We start from the raw sequence: 22,560 nt of genomic DNA, 5'->3' as shown, positions 1-22,560 counted from the left end.
GACATCCTGCAGAACAATCAAAATTCATTAATAATACTATTCCTTCATTATGAACTTTTAGGTGGATTCATCCATCAAAGAGATTCCAGTAACAGAGCTTGTCTAGAGACCAACTGGAATTGGTGTTAGCAACCATAAACTACGCAAACCTTTACTGTAGGGAGGTAGAAAACTTTAAGCCCTCCCATCAATCTGCTTTAGTGGTTTCATTCCAGACAGCACTGCTTTGGACATCATCTCTCCTGTAGTTTGAAAAGTTGTGCTGTTTTCTTACACTCCAGTTTTTTTTACTCCCAAGGGGCCTTATGAATGCTGGCTTGACACAGCTGAAGCTGTGCTATAGGTTAGATGAAAAACGATTTTTGTATTACAGAAATGCTGCCTACAATATTAAGGTCACACCATCCTAACTTGATTCTACCACAGAGATGAATACAGACTGTGATGCACTGCGCTATGCTGTGTCGTACTAAATTAACTGAGGGCAGTTTGCCCCAGGGCCTGACGATTCATCTGCTCATCAGAGCTGGCGCTGAATTAACATCAAACAAAATCGAAAGATTCTTCCACAACAAACAGCCTGCTCATTCATCTGTTGTTTCTCTGCAGAGCTGTTCTTGTTACCATATTTGATTTAATTTGCACACGTGCTGGTTGTGGAAGAAATAATAAAAATACTGTCACGCATTTGCTTTGGGGTATGAAAGGACAACAAAAGAAATAGCTGCTGCCTTTTGGGGCAATCAAAACACGCCATGTAAGGTGTATTTGGAAGGACTTGCAAATGCTGTACATTAAGGAGCTAAAAAGGTTTTAATCCTTACTTAGAAGTGCGTGTATTTTAAATTAATTTACAAAAGAATCTCTTGCCATGTATTCCTTATCATATATTAACTTTTTCCCTTTCAAAATCCAGTATTTTGGATTGATATCAAGAGAATAATGATATCAGATCTATGTTCTGAGGAGTACTATTTGCTAAAATAAAGAGGTATTCAGCACATCAACTTGAGTAGTGATCACAGTAGGTGGGATCATATAAGCACCTATGAGGAACAAGTGAACTGTCACACAGTGGATTAAAAACTGAATTTCTATTACCAGTTTCAGTTCCAGTTCATGTAGAAATAATCTTATTTTACTCTGCAATTTAAAAAAATTTTTGAATGTCATATTATTAATTCAAAGTATTCTCAACAGTTGTATTTAAACTACTAAGACAAACATTTTCTTTTCTGATAGCTTTGTAAGTTTAGCAGTGTCAACTGGAAAGACATAAGTGCAGTGGATCAAAGGATGGAAGTTCCTTATAAATTCTTCCTCTTTAGCAAAAAGTAAGATCTTATTTAAATAATGACAAGTGGCAACTAAAGTTCTGTTTTAATTGGTTTCTGAGAATATTATGACAGTACCAGGTGGGGGAGCACAGGTAACCACCCAATCAATGTTTTGTTCCCAACTGTTAATATGCACTTAGCAAGGTTCTTACATATCTTTTTCCCTCACTAAAATGAAGATTAAGCTCTCTCTTCTAAGTAGAGAGGAATACGTATTTTGCTTAGTACTGCTTCTGCTGTATTTCAAACTGCTTTACAGCCTCTGACTCTTACTTTCAAGGTAATGAGGATGTAATTTTAACTTATGTAAGTAAAAGCGACAAACCATAGAAGCTGGAATTTATTTAAGTCATAAAGTACAACAAGGAATATAAGAACGTCTGTTTTGTCTCCATACCAAAAAACACAATTTTGCTCAGCATAGGTTTAAAACTTAACATGCAGTAAGAAAATATAGAAAGTATACTATCAAAACCAAGTCTGGAGACTAGTTACGAAGCATACTTACTCTGTGAGGCTCAACAGATTGTCACACAAGAATATATAAAAACTTTCTTTTTCTGCAGAAAAGTCAGAAAAATGTCTTCAGAAATGTTTATTAATATTAAATACACACTTAGTTGTTAATAGATAACTATTTGAAAGTTTTCATACTGGCAACATCCTGCCACTTCTGTGTTCTTGGTTGTATGTAAGTGAAACATGTTTTCTAGCTGTGTTTTAAGATAATAGAAGCTAACACAGACTCCCAAACCTTTCCTGCTGCTCTAAATAGCATAGTGTTTGCAACAGGAATGGATTAAGTACAATTTACCTACTTTGAATAAAATGTATGGAACTTTAACTCTAGAGAACTTGAAGCAGATTTTACACGTTCAAAAAATATGTTATCAGAGCATAGCAAAGCGCTCTTTTAGTTGTTTGATGAGTTGTTGTGTATCAACGTGGCCTGGAAATGCTTCCTCTGACTTTTGAGCAGCCATGTAACTCCTCTGAAAATCTCCAATCTGTAAAATACACAAAATAATTTTGTAAGTACAAGCATGACAACACTTGCATCATACATTTTGTGCAGTACATTTCTAATACTCACAAATGTTTAAATGTAACCAGTTGGTCCTGAGTACGACCTCATACTTACTACAAGGGGTGACGAGATAAAAGACAGAAGTGTGATTTATTTATTTATTTTTAATGGGAGGGGTGCATCGAAACAACTTCATATCCTACCCGACTTGGAGGAAAGACAACAGGGTACGCTATGCTCACTACTTAAAGTGAGAAGGAATAAAAAGGGGAAGACCTGATTTTAAATTTCATTGAAGTGCTGTCATAAATAGAGAAAGGAGGGCGTCAAACTGGCACCTGCAAAGGTTGCAACCCCTTGTGACTTCCTGCTTCCTCACAGAGAGACAGGGATAGGATCAGAGAACTAATTAATTGTATGTTACTCCTTTGCTGTTTCTAGAACTGTTTGCACATTGTTTCCAACTTTGTTTTTTGTTTTTGTTTTTTTTTCTTAAATAGCCAGCAGTTTTTTGGACAAGGGAAGTGCGTGTAAGGACAGCATCTCAGAAAGTGAGTTCAGAAAAACAAACAAATGTTTGGGATCCCATCTAGAAAAAGTGATAGATTCTGGATGGGAAGTGAGACCCGAATTCGTTGCCTGTGTGTCAGTCTACACACAGCTTTGGTACATCAGTAATTCTCTGAAGAGAAGAAAAGCAGTCCAGGCCAGAGATTTCTGTCTTGTAAACCATCCCTTACACCGGATCTGTTATCACACTTCATTAACAGCTAGATGATCTTGCCATCTGTCTCCTCCTACAACCAATGCAGTTCTTCTGGGCAAAAAGATACATAATGACATTTGCAAACTAGGATTTACTCCTTAATCAGTAATTACAGAATGCAATTATTATAAACAGTCTTCCATTTCACAATGAAGATATGTTTACAAATTAATGAGTTATCCTCTCCTTGATGCGTGTACTTAAGTATCTGTAGGAGTTGTGCTGCTACACAAACGGACTCATAACCGAATCTTAAAGTTGTAGGCTCCAGCCAAGGGGTATTTTTTTTCCAATTTCACAAAATTCTGGGACAAGTTTCTCTTTATTGGTGGCAATTCAGTGTCTGAGACCTCATTATGAATAAAATATCAGCACACAAAATTCAGTGGTCACAAATCTGAAGAACAGATATTCTCTTTGAGATCACTAAAATAGGAGTTTAATAACCAGGATTCCTTCAACAATTACTGATAAATCATTTGATACTCTATCAGTTCACATTCTGAAAGAGTCACTGACTGTAAAGAAGTGGAATTATTAATGGATTGTTCATCTTCCAAACATATTTTTAGAATTACAGTTACTCTGTAGCTAGTTCGCTACTCTTAACAGCAAATATCTGAACGACTGCTTTTACAAACCTTCTGGCTATTAAAATGAAAATGTAACTTAAGTTTTATCTTGAGGTTATGGATTTTGTTTTTTTTTTTTTATCCTACCTATTTAGAAAGAAAAAAAGTACTAACAATAAAAAAATCCTACCCCACAGAGGTTCAATTTTTAGACTTTAAGGATAGGACAGAGCCTTACCTTCTCTGAGAGTACTGCAAAATTAAAGTGGGGCTCATACATATGAGGTGCTAAGTAAGAAGCAGTCTGCAGCAAAGCTCTTGCCTGGGTACAGAAAAAAACAAACATGTTAAAAATCTGTGAGGGAAGGATCTAATGCAATCTTCATAATTCCTGAAAGAAATAATCTGGAGTTCTCTTTTACTGGGACTTAATAGACTCCCAAATGACCATGCGTTCTGTTTTGCTCAGCCTAAATTGCCCAAACATTTTGAAGAATAGGGCAAATAGTTTCTCCCATGAAAGAAAGAAATAAAGAAAAAGATCTTTGGGCCTAGGATGTACTTTTAAACAAATCACTGAGGAAATATGAAGCTGTAAAACTTGACTCTGATTAAGTACTGAATAATCTACTTGCTGGAGTCAGTCCTTTTTCTGACCAGCAAAACAATGTTAAAAACTAATAAAAAAATTAAGTACCAGAGCATGCATTTTCATGCCATAAATTCAACAGAAAATTTGGATCAGATTCTGAACGCATTCACTATAGCATGGAGAATGTGGAAATATATCACATCTTTTAAATACAATGATATCTGTAAAGTGGAAAGGTAGAGAGCATAGAATTCATTAAGACTCCCTCAGTCCAGCAACTTTGAGCACATGCATGCAATAACATTGTGAAACAAAATAAATTAATAGACAAGCAAAATGTCTTCATATTGTTTTCTATACTTTTTGTTCTGAACAATCCTAATTTTTATTATGCATGTGAGGCAAGAAGAAAATTGAAAATTTTAAGCTGAAAAACAAAATACAAAACATTCGATTACAGTGTAAAGGCTCCCTATTCCTAGTTGTTAGCAATGACTTCTGCAATGAACAGAAGTTCTACCTAGGATTTAAATGTCACTAGTATGACTGAATACGAAACTGAAACCAAAACTGAACTTCATCTGAAATCATCCAGTGCTGGGCTCACTCCCATGGTGATCACCAGCCTACCTGAATAAAGCTAACTTCAGAATGACTTGCTCTTAAAAATGTATTTTAAAAACTCATTATATTATACTATATTGTAGCTCCCCAATGTCTACATGTACCCCCTCCCCCTCCCCCCCCAACAGTCTTGCTCCTAAGCAGAAAGGTTAAAATAGTCCACAGTAGTTCCAATAGTTCAACAAAGAGATTCTATCTTCCACTGTATGCGTATAAAAGCATCCACTGATTGCTTTCAGCCAACTGTGTTTGCCAGTTACACAGCTAATTGCAACGTAACACAGCATACCCACTTGAGGTGAAATGAGCCACCAACTTTCCTGAAGTCTTCTAGTATAAGCAGGCCAGAGGAAGCATTCTGCTTAGATACATTTTCAACACCAACCTGTTCAATGTGACCTTTTTGCATTTCCAGCACAGCCAAGTTGTTGTAAGCTTCTGCATAGTCGTTATTGTTGATTAAGGTCAGTTTGAAACACTGGTAAGCCAGATTCAGGTCTCCTATCCCCTAAAAGTAAGATTGCATTTTACTTTGTGAAAATACTGGAAACAACATGCATCTGTTTTGCTGTTTTGGTCATCTTTTTCATACATATGTACTACCATGAAGTGCAAATTACAATAAAAACATGCTGATGAGAACCATGTGTGCTTTCTTCTCAGATCATCTCATTTATTTCTCATTCTTTATCCAGACAGCATTGTTCCTCTCCAGGACAAATTTCCATGCTTCAAGTAAGATTCAGTTCATCCAATTTAACTTTTAGATGGCAAGAGTATCATCTAAAGACCATGCAATATGATACCTTTTATAACAAGGTAAGGAAAATAGAAGTGTCTCCAGGCAAAAAATCATTCTGCTTCTCAGCCTCTTCATGGATTAAAAAAAAGCCATATAAAGCTACTTAGTACAAGACAGAAAAAGGGAGATTAATCTCTTTGTATGGAGCCACTGCTTTAATGCTCTAGTTTTAGGACAAAACTGATACAGCATCAGGTTAAATCTTCTAAGTGAAAAATGCTGAAAAATACATGCATACTAATTCAGATTTTGGTGTTTTAGGCAGTATAAATTAATATGTTTATCCTAGTTACTCTATAAAGAAGAAGAGCAGCTGAGTTTCTCTCTGACTTAAGTTAAACAGTAATCAGCATTTGGACAGACTCTGTAAGGGAAAGCTAACAAAAACATTATTTAGTAACCCTATTCTGGGCAGATAAACAGATATCTAACACAACTTCTGGCAGAACATCCATAAAAATGGGCACTTAATGCAAATTAATGCACAAACTTAACAAATTTTATTACATAATTACAAAATACTTCTGTTGCCTACCACAACAGGATAACATGCCTCCTCAGCTACCCACTGCTCAGCATTCTTTATGACCAGAAAATCAATCTAATGCTTTATGTCACATAAGTTACAGCCCAGAGAAAAATATCTTGAATGCAATTTTTTTCTTGGACTAACCCCCAAGGGCTGGGACGTACTGCAAATTTTCAGAAAGAATGGAAGGCTGAAGATGGTTGGGAAGGGAGTGTCTTTTAGCAGGAGTAAATTCTATTCTGTGATCATGTACAAAACTTTCTTTGCCTCTTCTTGTCTCCTGAAATGCAAATAAACCCTTAGTTAAGTCTGTACTGTACTTTATCCATGACAATATCAGCTTTCATATTTCAAAGTAGGACAATGATTACTTCCAAGCTATTTTCCAGTTTCTGTAGTTTTTCAGAATGACTTTAGTGTTTTTCATACCACAGCCACATGTCCCAGGTTGTACCACACATCTGCTGTCTCCTCTTCATTTTCAGCCAAAAACAGCGCACGTTCAAATGAAGTTAGTGTCATATCATACTGCTGGGCATAGAAGCAACAGAGGCCCAGATTGTTAAAAAGCTGGTAGTTATAAACACCCATCTGCAGGAGCCGTCTAGATGGAAAGAAAATATTAATTTATTTTTAAGATCAGTTTAAAATATGAGTCCTATTCTAAATGACAAAATTATCTTCTCCTTACTCCCTATTCCAAAAGAGCGTGGTAGCCATGTAAGTTAACTGTATTTTGTGCTCTCAGACAATTTTGTTATAGTCTAACAGTATGAGAACTGCTGAGTGACGGCCTGAACCTGATTGATCACCTGAGGTGAGCCATGAGTCAGCCAGAGGAGCACAGCTGAAGGCAATTCTCCTGTGCTGCCGGAAGGGGTGGAGCCTGGCTAGAGCCTCGAGACCCATTTAAGAGCTGGCAACCAGAGGGAAGGATCTCTTCTGGACATCCGCTCTGCTGGAGTTTTGTAAGTGAGCCCAGGATAGGGGTAAGCTTTCTGTCTATTCTCTTTTTGTTATCATAATCTGCTTTGCCTAACTCTCTTGTTTATTTTGTAGTTATAACATTTTAATAGTCATTGATTATACACCGACAGTTGGTTAAGTGGGTAATGCATAGCATTTCTGGTTAGTGGAATTAGAGCTGTACAAAACAGTCTTCATGTAAATTAAATAAGTTCTGGTATTTTGACAGCATCACGTGATCTGATTTTACTGTAAAACAGAGCTGTACACAGATTTTCTCCATTTCCTCTTTCCAGTCCCTTAACCTCAATTAGACCATGATTTTCTCCAGCTACTCTTCATAACGCTTCAGACTTCAAATTTTTGTTTCATTCCTATCCTTCAACACCACTTTAATCAGTACCATTGCATCTAGTATATGAACCTACACTGATCTTACTTTTGAAGCATAAGTCAAGTTTTGATTCAAATTGATTTTATTTGTCTTCTAGAATAGAGATGTTTTATAAAATTCAGCTGATTAACATTTATAGGGAAAACAGATATGCTAAGAGGGCCAGGGTTTAAGAGGGCTGCTGCTATTGGTATCACTGTGAGTTTCTAAACTTAAAGCATTAAGCAGCTCAGGTACACCAGACATGACATTGCAGTGCTTGTACCGCTTCAGTCTGCTCTTAGGCTTAGGAATATGAGTCAGACTCCTTTGCAATCTGGCTGTATTAAAATAAAAAAAAAAACAGGCATCATTTAAATGTCTTTTTATTACTTGCAGCAAAACACAAGGGAATCCCAGTCTACATTAAAGTAAGAGGTTTTGTGATCACAACTACCCGTGCCTGCAGGTAGAGTTTTTCAAAGCCCTCTCCTTCTCCAAAGGCTAAACAGGAAGCCCATATGCCTCCTGAAAGCAAATGAAGTTGAGAGTAAGGTACAGTGTTCTTAAACTGCCTCATGTTGTGAGAGATCACTTCTGGTTTAATAATCAAACAATCAGTGATTTAAATAACCTCTTGATACCTCTACAAGCTTCATGTGCAGCAACGAGAAATTCTTTGAGAGAGATGCAATTATCACTGGCAGAGAAGATATGTATATTAGTGAGCTGATTTTCTGGTGATCTTTGTCCAAAACTTTATCAGTGTCAATCTCTTAGCTGTTTTACTGTCAGCATTACAAAAGCCAACCCTACCAACCTTCTATGCATCCAGTTCCTCCTCCCTCCCCACAAGAATAGATACCTATAGAACCGCAGAGCTATCTCAGGCTGGTCTGAGTAAAAACGGTTACTGCCAATGCATGCTATTGCTTCCACATGAGTATTGTCTTGTTTTAAGACCTCTTTATAGTACTCTGCAGCTGAAGATATATCATTCATTTCCTAAGTAAGGGGGAAAAATCGGATTAATTCTACTTTTATCAGCAATTTCTATAATAAAACTTACCAAAATGTCTATCTACTGAGTGCTTTATCTGTGTCCTGCACAGTACTTAATTGAGATTAATACTGTATGCTTTTACAGTTCACTAATTGTACAATGCTAAATCACTTTTCAGCAACTTTTGAAGTGACACACATCCATGAGAAGAATGCATTTATCAATGCTAGCTGTACTTGTCATACTTCTATGCCATTGGTACAAAAAAGATATTTTTAAGGAAGAAAGATTGGCCATAAGCTCAGCATGTACAATGGGTATTTGCTAGCTTTTGTACAACACCTTAAGATACACAGTACTGTCCAGCCAATTTCCTAGTATGAAATAAAACAGAAAACTTATTTCCCCTGACAACATCTCCATTATTTTCAATGTTTTCTAAGTCAACTCATGAGTTGCTTTGAACATAAGTGAGAGTATAATTGTATGTGAAGAATTAGTATATGCCTTTGAAAACAGGAATCGTGGATTTATTACCAAAACTTGGACTTGCTAGGATATGCCAGTTAAGAGAACTATATTTCACTTCAAAATACGCTTGGATATATGCTGGTTGGCAAATGAATCAAGGTGGATTCTTTGCTGTAAGCATCACAGTTTCTGAGGAATGCAAGTCACCACAGGACCTTGTTCTATATTAGAAGAAAATAAAGTGGTTAAAAACACACTTTTGTGTTTAGAGAGGAATAGTTTCTACCTGTGTGCTGTAGGTAGACTGTACTTTCAATCTGGAGAAAGAACAAACTTTTATTTAACCTTAGTAGCACATTTAGCCATTAAAAATGTATTTCCTGCCATTAAAGGAAACAGTACCAAAGCTGTCCCTGTACAAATAATGCTTTTTTAAAACCAAACAAGGTCCATAACTCTTTCTGCAATGAGAAAGTAGTGTCAAAGAAAAGTTCTGATTAAGATGCCTGATGCATATATTCCATTTATGATTGTGTAGCAAGAACAGCTCTCTGCTGCAGTACAAATCTTTGCTAATAAAGCTATAATCCTGCACTCAGGTGTCAGTGTAAAAACTATATCCTGTCAACTTCAGGCTTCTCTTTAATAATTCCTTAAAGGGTTATGCAATGTTATTTATATGGTTCTGCAAAATCATATTCATATTAAAAACTGTTTAACAATTCAGAAAGAAATGCCTCTAAAATTATGCAGATATTTTCTTCCTTGCTGAAGGACAAAAAGGATTTAATATGAAAATGGATTAATGCTTAGGGGTTAGATGAAAATGATGAGAATAGGAAAGAATGCCAAATATGAATGTAGAAAAAAGAACACTACGTGACTTTGTTTTAAACATTGGTTTGGGAATATAATCACTAAGTCCACTACTTAACATGAAGATACACATTTCAAAAATGCAAAATACATGGTTACCAAGCTAAACTGAAACAACTACTTTAAAATTAATCCTAATTAAAATAACAACTATTTCCATAACTAAGAAACATGTTCCAACTGTCCTCACCAGCTTAAGAAGTCAACTGTGACTTATGGGACAATAAAGACAACCCTTATCAGTAGTCTATCTCGCTGCTTAATCCTGCCAGCAGGCTGTTGGTGACTTGAGTGTTTTTAGTTCAATTTAAAATATTTGTAGATGAACTAGGCCTAGATACATGGACAACACCTGGAATGCTTGACTTAATGTGATTTTACTTCTGCACATCTCAACAAGGAAAAATAGGATCTCACTGTTGTAATGAACCACTGAAAGAAGTGTCCAAGACTCACCCAAAACTACTTTGGAATTTTTGCATTAATGATACTGTAGATCAGTGTACTTAATTTCTGATGTCTTTACACTTACGTTCAACTGTTGGCTCTTTTACTTGCTTGGGCTGCTAGCCTTGGCCACAATTACATATTGCATGCATACCTCGTAGATCCTGGCAATTCCACAAATAAGAGTCACTTCTCCTGGAAATCGTTCTAATCCTTGCTTGAAAAGGTTTATTGCTGTTACAGGCTGATCCAAACGCAAATACACCTAAGAAAATAAAGTGTATAAAAAAATTAAAATGTCCTCTTATACTGCTGTTCTACAAGGGAGGTTAAATGGAAGGAATGAATCCTCCCAAATTAGCTGAGATTGTGGGTAATATTACAAAAATAAGGCAGCTGATACAGGATATAGATAAAATAGACTAATTAATATATTAATATAATAGGCTAATTAAGATAATTAAATTTGATTGCATATCATCTAGACGTTATTTATTAATCCAGACATTACCCTAAACTAAAAAATGTTATCACCATATCAAAATAACAAAACTTTGACACTGAGGTGCACGTATTACCTTATATATAGTTTTAAAAATGTAATTTGGGCTTGAAAGTACTGCATATTCAGGTTGATAGTGCTGAAATAACAAAATATTTTACTTGGTCTAATTAGACTGCACTGCACCAGGCAGTGATGCTGTCAAATTTTCTTACTGCTCTGCCAGCTTTTCCTTTCATAAATAATAAAATCCCGTAGCAGCAAGAAGGCATTTCAGTCCTTGTAATTTTGGCTTCTATGCTGATTATGACCACATGTGATGTGGATAACTTTGTGTGAGAATTAGAGGATGTCAATGTGTTGATAGGGGCCACCTCTGCAGCAGTCTGAGAGTACAAATCGAAAGCCTTCCTGTTGCGTGGTATCTTAAAAAGCAGCTACAGCAAAAGAAACCCTCCTCACTCACCTACTTTGAGAAACTAGATGACTACAGTGACTTATCTGTCTCCCACTGAGTGGAAAAGTGTTTTCAGTGCTCCTGATGGAAAAATATCACATTTAATAATACTACTTGACATACCTGAAATTTTAGTAAGCTGGAAGTTTTGTTTATTTGTTTGCATGTTTGGGTTTTGTCCTAATCTAGCTATGAAGCTATCTTCATATTCTTAGAATAAGAACTGTTAAAAAGAGGAGATAAACTCCGTAAGATATGTTCCTTTTAAAAAATCTTTTTATCTTTGTTTATGAAATACGTTTTATCTCTTACCCAGGTATAAAAACCCTATTCCCAGCCAGTCTGGGTCATGAAATACTTTGTAACTTCTCAACAATCTTGACTTGTTTTAATGGTCTTTACTTTTTCAGTTTTCTTTCAATCTTCTAATCTTTCTTTCACAAATTACATTTCAAAGAAGAGTTAGCTTTCAGGAAAACTTAAAATAGAACTAACAAACTCTTGCTAACTGTTGTTGTAGAGAATGTAACAAGAAAACTAATAGGGAGTGTGGTATTGGTCAGTTTACACCGAACTTGAGGTAATCCTATTACTTTTTAATGGCTGCTTAACTCAAGATTTATTTTTTCAGTATTGTCAGATCAAGATACAATTCAGTGTCCTACTCTATTGCCTGTCCACCCAGTCACTAACTCATGTTGTGTGATGCCTTCCACTTGAGCTAGCTGGTCTATGGAGTGGGAAGTAGAAGTTCAAACCTGCTCTTACGTGAGCTAGTGGTGAGAAATAGCTGTACGCATCTCCCGTAATAAATCACTGTTTGTTAGTCCAATCCAATGTTACTTGGATCATTCTCTGTAGATAATGTATTTTACAGAATGACTCCTGTTAGTGATACAATTCTAAAATGACTAAGCTCAATGAATAAACTAACTCAAACTGCTGTGTTGAAGATGCATCTTCAGATATAAATGGTAATTTACATACTAAAAGTAAACAGCTCAAGAAATACAAAGGTACAGCAAATATCATAATATGAGTATCTAAATTATCTACTGCTAATGAGGATTTTTGGATAGATTTGAGACAGCTGCCTTGACAAGAGCTGACAGCAAAACTGATTTCATCTCTTCTTAGGACTAGAGGAAGAAAAATGCAGGTTTAGTTTCTCAGAAGCAATCTCACTTTGAATGTCTTGGAAAATTGTTACGAGTCTGATGTTTGTGAGATCTTCAAGTAAGTAATTCTGAGGCTCAGCTGTGCTATTTGCTTTCTTAAGGATTTTAATGCCTTTATTTAAGCAGAACATTCTCTGCTTCAAGGTCTCTGACTGCCTTCTTTAAGCTGTTTGTTTTGATTTTGCTTGTGAAACTATGATTTTGATCCTCACTATTCACTTACTGATTTATTCCATTAGTTTCCTAGGAGACCATGGATAGCTCACTATTCCTCATACTGAAACTCCAATAATTATTTAGCTGTGTAATCCCCACCGGACTTTAGAGCAAAGAACAGAGTAAGGTACCAGAAAGGATTTTTTTTCACGAAATCTGGAAGGTTCAAAATCTTTTTTCAAACTATAGATTTCAATTTCAACTGCAAGCATCTTTTATCTCACGTCTATGTGGAGATCAGACACTATAAACTCAATGGTGTTATCAAGTTCAATACTCAGCTTTTCTGATGTATGGACTTCTCCGAGATAAGTTGGGATTTCAATTCACCCTGAAATAAGCAAATGACTTACTTTTGCCAAATACAAGATTGTATCAACCATGTCCTGCTGCTTGAGAGCTGACTTGAATTGTTTTTCAGCTTCTCGATACAATCCTAACCTAAAGAGACAACAGAGAGATGTAGAAGGTTGAGGGTTTTTTTGTTTTTCATTTTTAAATAAAAGCTTATTAATTAATGAAGCATAAACCAAAAAGGAATTGCCCAAAACCATACTTTAAGGTCACGCAAACAAAACTTATGCTGTTGAATACATTGAGATTATAAAGACAAACATTTAACATTATGAAAAAGACAAATTCATGACATCACAATTCTATGGAAGACAACAACAAGTGATCCTGGTTGTCTGATGTAAGTGCACCTTGAATGACTAAAAAATATTTTTGACAACGTATGAAGTTAACATTCTTTTAATATTAGTAATTCATTGTTCTGTCTTGAAAAAGTAACAAAAACCATACATATTCATGTCATGACAATTAATATTACTAAATTAGAACATTATCCATCTATTTTCATCTACGGTCACTGTATGTTTCCCAGTGAATACAGAGAACCTTACTTAGCATTTTTAATCTTACTAACAGTAGTTCTCTCTTCTCATTTATGTAAATACTCTTAAAAATAATGCATAGTCCCATGTGAAATCTACTGCTGTATAAATAGCAGTGGAGACTTCTGCTACTTCGGACAGATAATAGAAAGGGCAGTAGAGGACATTGCTTGTTGGTTTTTTTACACGTTTGCAGAGGAATGTGAGAATTTCTGGGTCTTGTACAAGTCCCCAGATGGCAATTTAGTCTGGCTGTATATTGATAATAATAACAGTATAATAACAGTTTCTGGTTTCTGTCTTCTGGAACAAACAGAACAGTGGCCCAGTCTTCTCAGCTGTCATCATCTCATTATAATCCTGCGTTTCTACTCCTTGGGTCTTCTTCCCCAGTACAAAGCTGTCGTCTTTAACTGTTACTTCTTTCATCACCCACAATCATTCTATTTACATTTGCTCTCCTTAAGCTTTCTTTCAAAATATTTCAAAATGTTTTTCAGCTTGTCTTCTGGAAGCACAGCCACAGCTTCTTTGCCCTGGCAAGTTCCCTTACTCTCCCAGTTCCTCATCAGCAAACACTTCCTCCTAAAAATAATAAAACATCTGTTGCTGATATTAAAAATCTTTAACATGCAGTGAATAACAACAACAAAAAAAAGCTGTATTGTAAGCTGCACCACAGCTTTGTCTTCAGTTCATGCAAATCACTTGCTTTCTCTTGGGGGAGGGCATGTGCCAGTGTTGCTGTGTGCCAGCTGTTCCTGTGTGCCAGCTCTGAGGCCTTGCACCTTTGGAACTGCCTGGTATTCCTCAGGTAATGCATCTCTGGCGGACACTGGTTAACCTCAATATTTCATTTTTTATTAATTTATCAATCTAAAAATCTCATTGCCAGTTATATTTCTCAAGCCAATATTCTAACGTTCATTCTGTTAACAGTAGTTTTGTTTATTTACTGACTCTTCAAACAATGACTTCGAAAATCTTTAATGAAGTTGAAGCTGCAAATAATTTAGTTATTTAAAGGTACTCAATATTGGCTCTTTTACCTTCAGCAGCAGACCATAATCTCCTTGTATTAAAGAACAGACCTTTCTAACTAAAAACCACTGAACTATTTTTGACTCTTCAGCACGCAGCAGCTCAGGTCCTGCACTTTCACTCAATGAGCACTGAAGAAATGAACAACGGCTTACCTGTAGAAGCACTTCCCAATTTGGACTTTCCACCACCAGTCCTTGAATTGTGCATGTTCAGTGGCAAGGGCTGCCAAATCTAGAGCCTTCCAAAACAAACCCATCATCTCAACATTAATATCTTCAATGTTTACATAGAGAAAAAGAAAACAACGTAACTTTTCTAAAGAGAAAACAAACAGTCCTGGTAAACCTGAGGTGAGTGCACAGATTTGTTTTCTATTTTTACAGTTTGTTGCATGAAGTAGCTAAAAGGATAACTTTTTTCCTAATAGTTTCTGGCAGTGCAAGGAGAAAATACAAAATTAATTTGATTAGAGTCCTAAATTGCAGCTTCAGAACTCCAGACTTCCCTTCTTGGTTCATGATAAGTTGTTGAAAACAAGTAGAAATGTACTAAAGAAATTATTTTGCCAGTTTGAAATACTACCAAAATTGTCATCTAATTACTAATTCAGGCTGCCTCCACTTCTTGGAACTCTCAGGTTATGTAAATAATTACACAATAGTAAAAATAGACAAATAGACATAAGAAATAGCTACTGATAAAGTGGAACTCTAGGATCTCTTCTACCTGGTATACTGGAAACACAGGTAGACTAATCAACGTGCTGTCATTGGCCATCATAGACAGAATCTGTGGCTTTTTGTGTTTTAGCTATCATTTCTAGATTTCTCTTAAACTGATGTTTTCTGTACCAAAAGCTACCAAAAAGCAAATATTATATTTATTTATCCAAAATTCCAGTTTTACTGAGAACATATCAAGGTAACACAATGTCCTTTTTGTCTTAGGAATAGTCTTAAAAGCTTTAAAGCATAAAGAAATATAATGAAGAAATTATTTTCTCTGTTTTAATGAGCATTTTATAGATCACAGAGATAAGGACCTAGATGTCTGTTACAAATGTAGAAGAATTCTGTGCACTGCTCAACTTGTTGCACAGAAAGCAATAGTTTCCAGGAAAAAATGTCAAATACTTGAAATACGACAGAGTCTAATTTAGTGACACCTGCCTTTGGGCTTGATTCCTGGTTTTTTTGCTAGCTGAGGCTGAAGTAGAATCATAGAATCATAGAATCACCAAGGTTGGAAAAGACCTAAAAGATCACCCAGTCCAACCATTCACCTATTCCCAATAGCTCCCACTAAACCATGTCCCTCAACACAACATCCAGTCTTTCCTTGAACACCCCCAGGGTCGGTGATTCCACCACCTCCCTGGGCAGTCCATTCCAGTGCCTGACCACCCTTTCTGAAAAGTAATACTTCCTCATGTCCAGCCTGAATCTCCCCTGCTGTAGCTTGAAACCATTCCCCCTGGTCCTATCACTAATGACACGAGAGAAGAGGCCGACCCCCAGCTCACTACAACCTCCCTTCAGGAAGTTATAGAGAGCAATAAGGTCTCCCCTGAGCCTCCTCTTCTCCAGGCTGAACATTCCCAGCTCCTTCAGCCTCTCCTCATATGGCCTGTGTTCCAGACCCCTCACCAGCTTTGTTGCCCTCCTTTGAACACGTTCCAGGGCCTCAATATCTTTCTTGCAGTGAGGGGCCCAAATAATCAACAAAGAGTGGCAAAGTCAGTGGAACTGCATAAACTTAAACATGTTGCTCTCTCTTGCCTCTGTGAAAAAGAATATTTTTTGTAGCAATTCGGTTTAAGGATTTGCTCTGATAATGTCCTCAAGCTGAGAGACAGTTGTCAATCTCAGCTTCTGTGACAGGAGTGAGAAAACTGAGGAAGGCTTACACCCCTGAAGTCACCATTTGTTTCAGGTATGTGGAATCCTAGAAGCCCTCGGATGGCAGAGGTTATCTTCGCTGCCTTCTGTTTCTTAATAGCTTTGCAAATTGCACAACAGGACTCCTGGACTACAGCTACAAAGGGGAAAAACTTGCTTCAAGAAAAAAATCACGCTTCCTTTCTAGACAAATACTTCAAACTGAAGGTATATAAGCAATTCTATACTGGTATGCTTCACTAGGAAAATTCTGGAAAGCAGCTGAGATTTCAAATTGGTAAAGAATGTGTGCATCTGTCAGATACCACACCTTTTTCAAACAGGCCACAAGCAGTCACATAAAAGAATTAAGGATCATTCTATAAATAACATACTTTAAAGAGCCTTCCTTAGAGCACTCTGGTGACAAGGATTCAAAAAGAAGGCCTGAATTTCAAACAGCTATCCCTTCTGTAGCTACACATTTAGCTTTCTTTCTGGTACCCTAATTATTTCTGAAAACTATTTTATGCAAGGCTAACAATTCTGGCTGCTATTGGAAAGTAGGAACTAAGACTGCTTCAGGCATAGTAGAACATAACAAGAGTACTTTTGCTGTTAGTGCAGATCTTGGAATCTTACTGTGATCTTATTAAGAGCATCAAGAAACAAAGCACAACTTTATTCTGAAATTAGTTTCTGAAACTCAGTAAGTCCTGTTTTTATACTTTTCTGTTAAGGAAATGGGAAAGGAGTAGGAATATCCTATTCCTGATCTTTTACATGTCATCACAAAACCCACAAATATTATCAACATTTCTGCAGTGTTTGCCCAAAAATTCTTTATGCGTATCAGCATCAGATTCCTGCACACCAGTAGTTAAGAATTTCTGATGGTATTACAATGAATTCTTTTGACAATGTGGCCTTTGAAATGTTAGTTTGTTAAAACAAACTTTCAAAATATTTCAACTTCATTCTGATACAAACTTCTTTTTCAATCACACAGTTTAGGTACAAATCAATGTTCAAACTGCACAGCACATTCATTTAAAAACTATAATAACAGTACTAAGTGTTCAAAGCGTCCTGCAGCCCTGTGTATTGCTGAGTATTGGTACAGTCATAGTAATATCTCATAGAGAAAGACAGTGAAGACTGTAGATTGACAGATACTGTTACCTACTTTCAAGGATTTTTACTTGTAATGTAGCAGGGGAAAAAAAAAAAGAAAAAAAGGATTGTGAAATAGTTTTAATTAATTTTAAGATAGAGTTACAAACTAGTATATATCATCTGGGAATACTGGTCAGCTGAGACTGTAACTCTTAGAACATTTAGCATATTTATTCATGAATGCAGGAGTCTCTATCATCAACAGCCTTAATCCTGGGAGGTCTTTCATGCTATATTTAGCATGATTCTGAGACTTTTTTTGAAGTCTAAATTTAAGACTAAATTTGTTTTTTTAACAATTACTCTCCTTAACTATACTGTGCTATATTACTACAGTCCTACAAGCTGTATTATATTATGTATGTATTATACTATGGTATTGCAAAATTAAGTCAGTAAACATATATTTATTTCGAACTCGGTTATTTCATTCTTGGCATTGTGCACGCACCAAGAAATTACATACATGGAAACAATAGGAGGCATCTATTGCTTCTTTCACATGATGTTGGATAGCAACAATTCTCCCAGTAACTGTTATTGACTAAATTCTTACATACAGGCAAGCTGACACAGGATAATCTAGAAAACAGCTGAGTAAATGACATCAACCATGGTTCATTTAAAACAATTTATTTGGATGAGTGTCTTCTGAAATTCTGTGGTTTGTAAATCTTACATAATTCCATTATAAATAGATTTATATTGAAGTGTATAAACTTCAAATTATTATAAAGAACAAGAGTGTATCACATGTTTTTATTTCTGGACCCAAGGACATATACATTCCTTGTTCTGCCTCAAGTCAAAATATGTGGCTTTCATCATCTGCCTACAAACAGTGGTAGGATACAATGTCACGGACTACTGTTGAGATAAGTAGAAACTCAACTATTTCTGGTCAAGTCTTTTTAACTGCTCTGCTCTTACGGCACACAGACCATAAAATGGCATTTAGAAATACTCAAGGAATACAGAAAGCGTATGTCTTCAAAACAGAACAAGTAAAGAACAATAATGGATAGGGTAATAGGAGTTTCTTCAGATAAGTATTAGTATTAGAAGTATTAGAAGTATTAGTATTTCATTAAGGTAGATGAAAGAATTTTTGAATGTATTTCCACATGCTGAATAAGCTCCCTGCTCTTCTTCCTTCCCCCACGTTATGACAACTGATAGATTACAGATATATTTACCGTTAATTTAAACTGATTTCTTAGAGTCATTTGTGTGGTTGAATGCACGCTGATTAATGATATTCCCAACTGAAATTGCCACGACATTTTTTTTCTTTCTATAGACTGGTTGAATACTAAACAGAAGCAAAGTAATAGAACTGCTGCCATTGCTTTTAAAATAATAATGCAGTTGAAAACACACTGTTTCAGATCAGCAGGGTGATGAAGGAACATACCCTCACTGTAACTTTGTGTTTTATTTGTATAACTGCAGGAGATCATCTTTAAATTCTAACCATGCAGATAGGTTGCTAGTAGAGGCTCTTCCATCAGTGCAGTCACACTGAGCCAATTTCCCAGGGTTTGATCTAAGCCCTTTCCAAGCTTTTTCTTCTCATCTTATGCAGAAAGCTGTTTTTTCCAAAGATGCAAGAAATATAACTGAATGCTGCATGATCAAGTCAGATTCCAGTCAACTTTTAAACCATTAACATGTCTACTGAATCCAAAATGATCAGTCTTTTCAGGGAGAAGGGAGAAAACGAATCAGTGAAATGTCTTTGTTAGCAAGGGTGAATAAACAGTGACACAGCTGAGTTAAAGTGACACAGCTGAGTTAAAGCAGAAATTATTTACTTTTCAGTTCATGAAAATTTCACGCAGATGAGATTCAAAAGGAAGGAAGGACAGCTTGGAGAACTGAACTGCATTGAAAATAGTAGAGAAGAAAGAGCAGAACAAAAGATAAATAGATTCAGGCACGAGTAAGCAAACTGAACAGTCCCAAAAAAACTTTAGTAAAAGCCATTGCAAACTAAAGGCACCTTGTACTGTGAACTAAGACATATTTTTTTTTCATGGGCAAAATGCTATCATTAACCAAAAGTGTCAAGCCCTCTATCATTATACAATAAATAGTGGTGACTAAGCAACACCGACACTTCTTTGCTTTAAGATTTACTGAAGTGGCTAGGGTGCATATAAAATCACAGTCAAAACTTCTCTTGTAAGTCAGTCAGTAATCCTGGACTCTCAGCAGAGATTTCAAAGCACATGCAGTAGAATTCTTGTAAGAGCATTTTTTTTTTTGGAGCGCTTGAAAATTACTTGCATTATATGAAATTATCCGACCAGACTAATGATCCTTCAAGTATGGGTTACATTCTGTGACCAATTCTTAGTGAACAGAGTTCCAAGTAACAAACAAAGAGCGTTCCAATTATTAGAGGCATAAAAAACAGGCCCTTGATGTTGATTATGAGAATATGTAAATGCTAACTGCAGTTTCTCTCTGATGTATCTGACAAGTGCACTTACTGGTTCAACCACATTTTGGATTAACAGTGCATTGCAATTCAATCCTCTTAGAAAAATGCTATGCAATAAATTGACAGTGTACCACTAGAATCATTTGATACTAGATTAAAAGCTCCACATAGCAGTACAGTTGGAATTGATTCTGATCTGCGCTGTCAACAACTGAATATATTTATGTGTTATTAATTGTGGAAAATGACAGTATCAAAGATGTAGCATTGGTGTTTAACTTCATACCTAATTACACACCAGTTAGGAGTCCAGCAGAATGCACTACTGACACTAGCAATTCTCTGATAGAAACTTCAAGCAGAAATTTTGATTCTATCTCAACTCGATACATATATCCAATAGAGTACGGAAATATTCAGACACTTTATTTATTCAGTAAACTAATTATTTCCCTGGATGAGCTGCCAAAAAAAATCTGCAACCTTTATTTCTGAAAGCTTAAACAAAGCTTAAATTTGTACTCAAATTTGATCTTCCAACTCAGTGGAACAACATATGAAGAACAGCAGAAGAAAAATTTTGAACAGCAAATTATGTCATTAGGAAAACTTGTAGAGAAAATATGTTATAGACAATGGGATGGACAATATACTTTTTTCCGTGAGACTACAGAACATCTCAATGCTAGGGAATTACATTTCTAACAAAAGTGTCCAAACTTCTTTTGATATTTTATTTTTCTGTAGTTAATACATTTCATTTCCACACACTCAAATGCATAAGCAACAATCTCAGTGGCTTGAGATGTCAAACAATGCTCATGACAATAACTAGCTACTTGACCTTCACCTTCTTCTTGTAATAGGCTATGTCCTATCACTTAATGTCAGGCCTTGAATGCTCTGAATCTTCTAGACAGTTCAATAACCTGATGTGTACTACTGCTCAGACTCCAGTAAATTCTGTAAATGTGAAATCATTAAGTATGGGAATCTTACCATATTGATAGATAAGGGATCTAATTTTACAGTATTAGAATATTTTGCTTTTCAAAAAAAAAAAAAAAAAGGGAATAATCAATATCTTGGTATTTGCACTTCTGTATTAAGATATGATGCACTACCTGGATCCTCAATTTAATAGAATAGAATACTAAAAGAAATAACGGAATGATACTTAATAAAAACTGAAAATCGAATATATGAATTACTCACATTTTTAACGTCATTTTCATGGTGAAAAATATATTCAAACAGTGCCTGTCAGAAGAATATTTAAAACAGTTATATTTGAAGGTGAAAAATGGTAAATGTTATCTAAAAGTAATTCAGAATCTTGATTACATCCGGTAGAAAATAATTCTTTGTGCAAGCAATTATATTTATACATTTAATCAGCTGAAATATACATTTCACTAAGACCTGAACGGACAGAATCTGTTGATGTGCTACATTGTTATTACAGGAAATTAATTTAACTTGATCCAAGAGATTAGCATTTTTAAGCTTTGGTCCTTAAAACTAAAAGTAAAGCTGAGCATTACATGTCTTAAGAAAAAAAAAAAAAAAAAAACAATCTATAAGCTACGAAATTTGGGGATCTGTAAAAGAAAAAATGCCTTTTTATTCATAAATGATAAATGCTAACAATATCACGTTTCTGAAATTCATACACACCATAATCATAACAAAGCTTAAAATAGTAACATGTTTCCTGTGCTATGCTAACTGCTAGTAATACTACAATTGCATTTTTGCTTAGTTTTTGATTAGCCCCTTATAAAACTAAATGGCTAGTACTACCTTCTAGCTGTTCTAAACTGGAATACTAAGAAATACATAGCAGCTAACAGAGTTGGTATTTAAAGTGAATATAATGATGTTGGAAGAAACTAGATTTCTAAAGGGAGTCTTGAAGCCAGAAATGTAGTAAGGCAGTAATGGCTGAATAGTGTGATTTTTTTGAAAATTGACCCTTCTGACCATGTAAATCTCAGGTCTTAATTGCTGCTCATAGTATCCATTAAAACAAAAACCTAAACTTCCCTAGATGAAAATGTTAGCCCAGATCCACCTTCAGGAAACTAGAAAACTACAAATAAGTTGTCCTGTCTGGTGAGGAAGTAAACCACAACTTTTCTTCTGTTCAGAAATGCATCTGCACGGATGATCAAATAAAGTAAAGAATGATTACTAAAAATGCATTTACAGGAAAATTAGAATAGACATTTATTTATAAGGTAAATAGAAGTGAAAATAGCAAAAGAATGGAAAACTAAGGAGTAGCACACCTCCTCTACTAGTTCAATAATAAGGAAAAAAATCAGCAAGAGTAAATCTAAAAGTGATTAAGATGGTATTTTCTTGGATGGCCAGCATGAGG

General features: G+C 35.6%; 1 protein-coding gene across 2 annotated transcripts in view; it reads right to left on the bottom strand.

Moving 5' to 3' along the window:
- Positions 1-1,664: 1,664 nt before the first annotated feature.
- The window catches only part of TTC8 (tetratricopeptide repeat domain 8), a 37,149-nt gene continuing 16,253 nt past the window's right edge, over positions 1,665-22,560 (bottom strand). For both annotated transcript variants that reach the window (XM_042867916.1, XM_042867922.1), the window contains 9 exons: positions 21,393-21,437; positions 14,831-14,916; positions 13,092-13,179; positions 10,540-10,650; positions 8,454-8,593; positions 6,679-6,853; positions 5,304-5,426; positions 3,941-4,024; positions 1,665-2,344 (listed from right to left, as the gene is read on the bottom strand). In XM_042867916.1, coding sequence (XP_042723850.1) covers positions 2,228-2,344; positions 3,941-4,024; positions 5,304-5,426; positions 6,679-6,853; positions 8,454-8,593; positions 10,540-10,650; positions 13,092-13,179; positions 14,831-14,916; positions 21,393-21,437 — 969 coding nt within the window. In that variant the 3' untranslated portion in view covers positions 1,665-2,227. The remainder of the gene's footprint in view (positions 2,345-3,940; positions 4,025-5,303; positions 5,427-6,678; positions 6,854-8,453; positions 8,594-10,539; positions 10,651-13,091; positions 13,180-14,830; positions 14,917-21,392; positions 21,438-22,560) is intronic.

Source organism: Lagopus leucura, unplaced genomic scaffold, assembly GCF_019238085.1.
Source record: "Lagopus leucura isolate 7727_CA_CO unplaced genomic scaffold, USGS_WTPT01 Super-Scaffold_1, whole genome shotgun sequence".
In the NCBI taxonomy this organism is placed as follows: domain Eukaryota; kingdom Metazoa; phylum Chordata; class Aves; order Galliformes; family Phasianidae; genus Lagopus; species Lagopus leucura.
The sequence above is the reverse complement of the archived record's forward strand: the minus strand, read 5'-3'. Positions and strand labels throughout refer to the sequence as shown.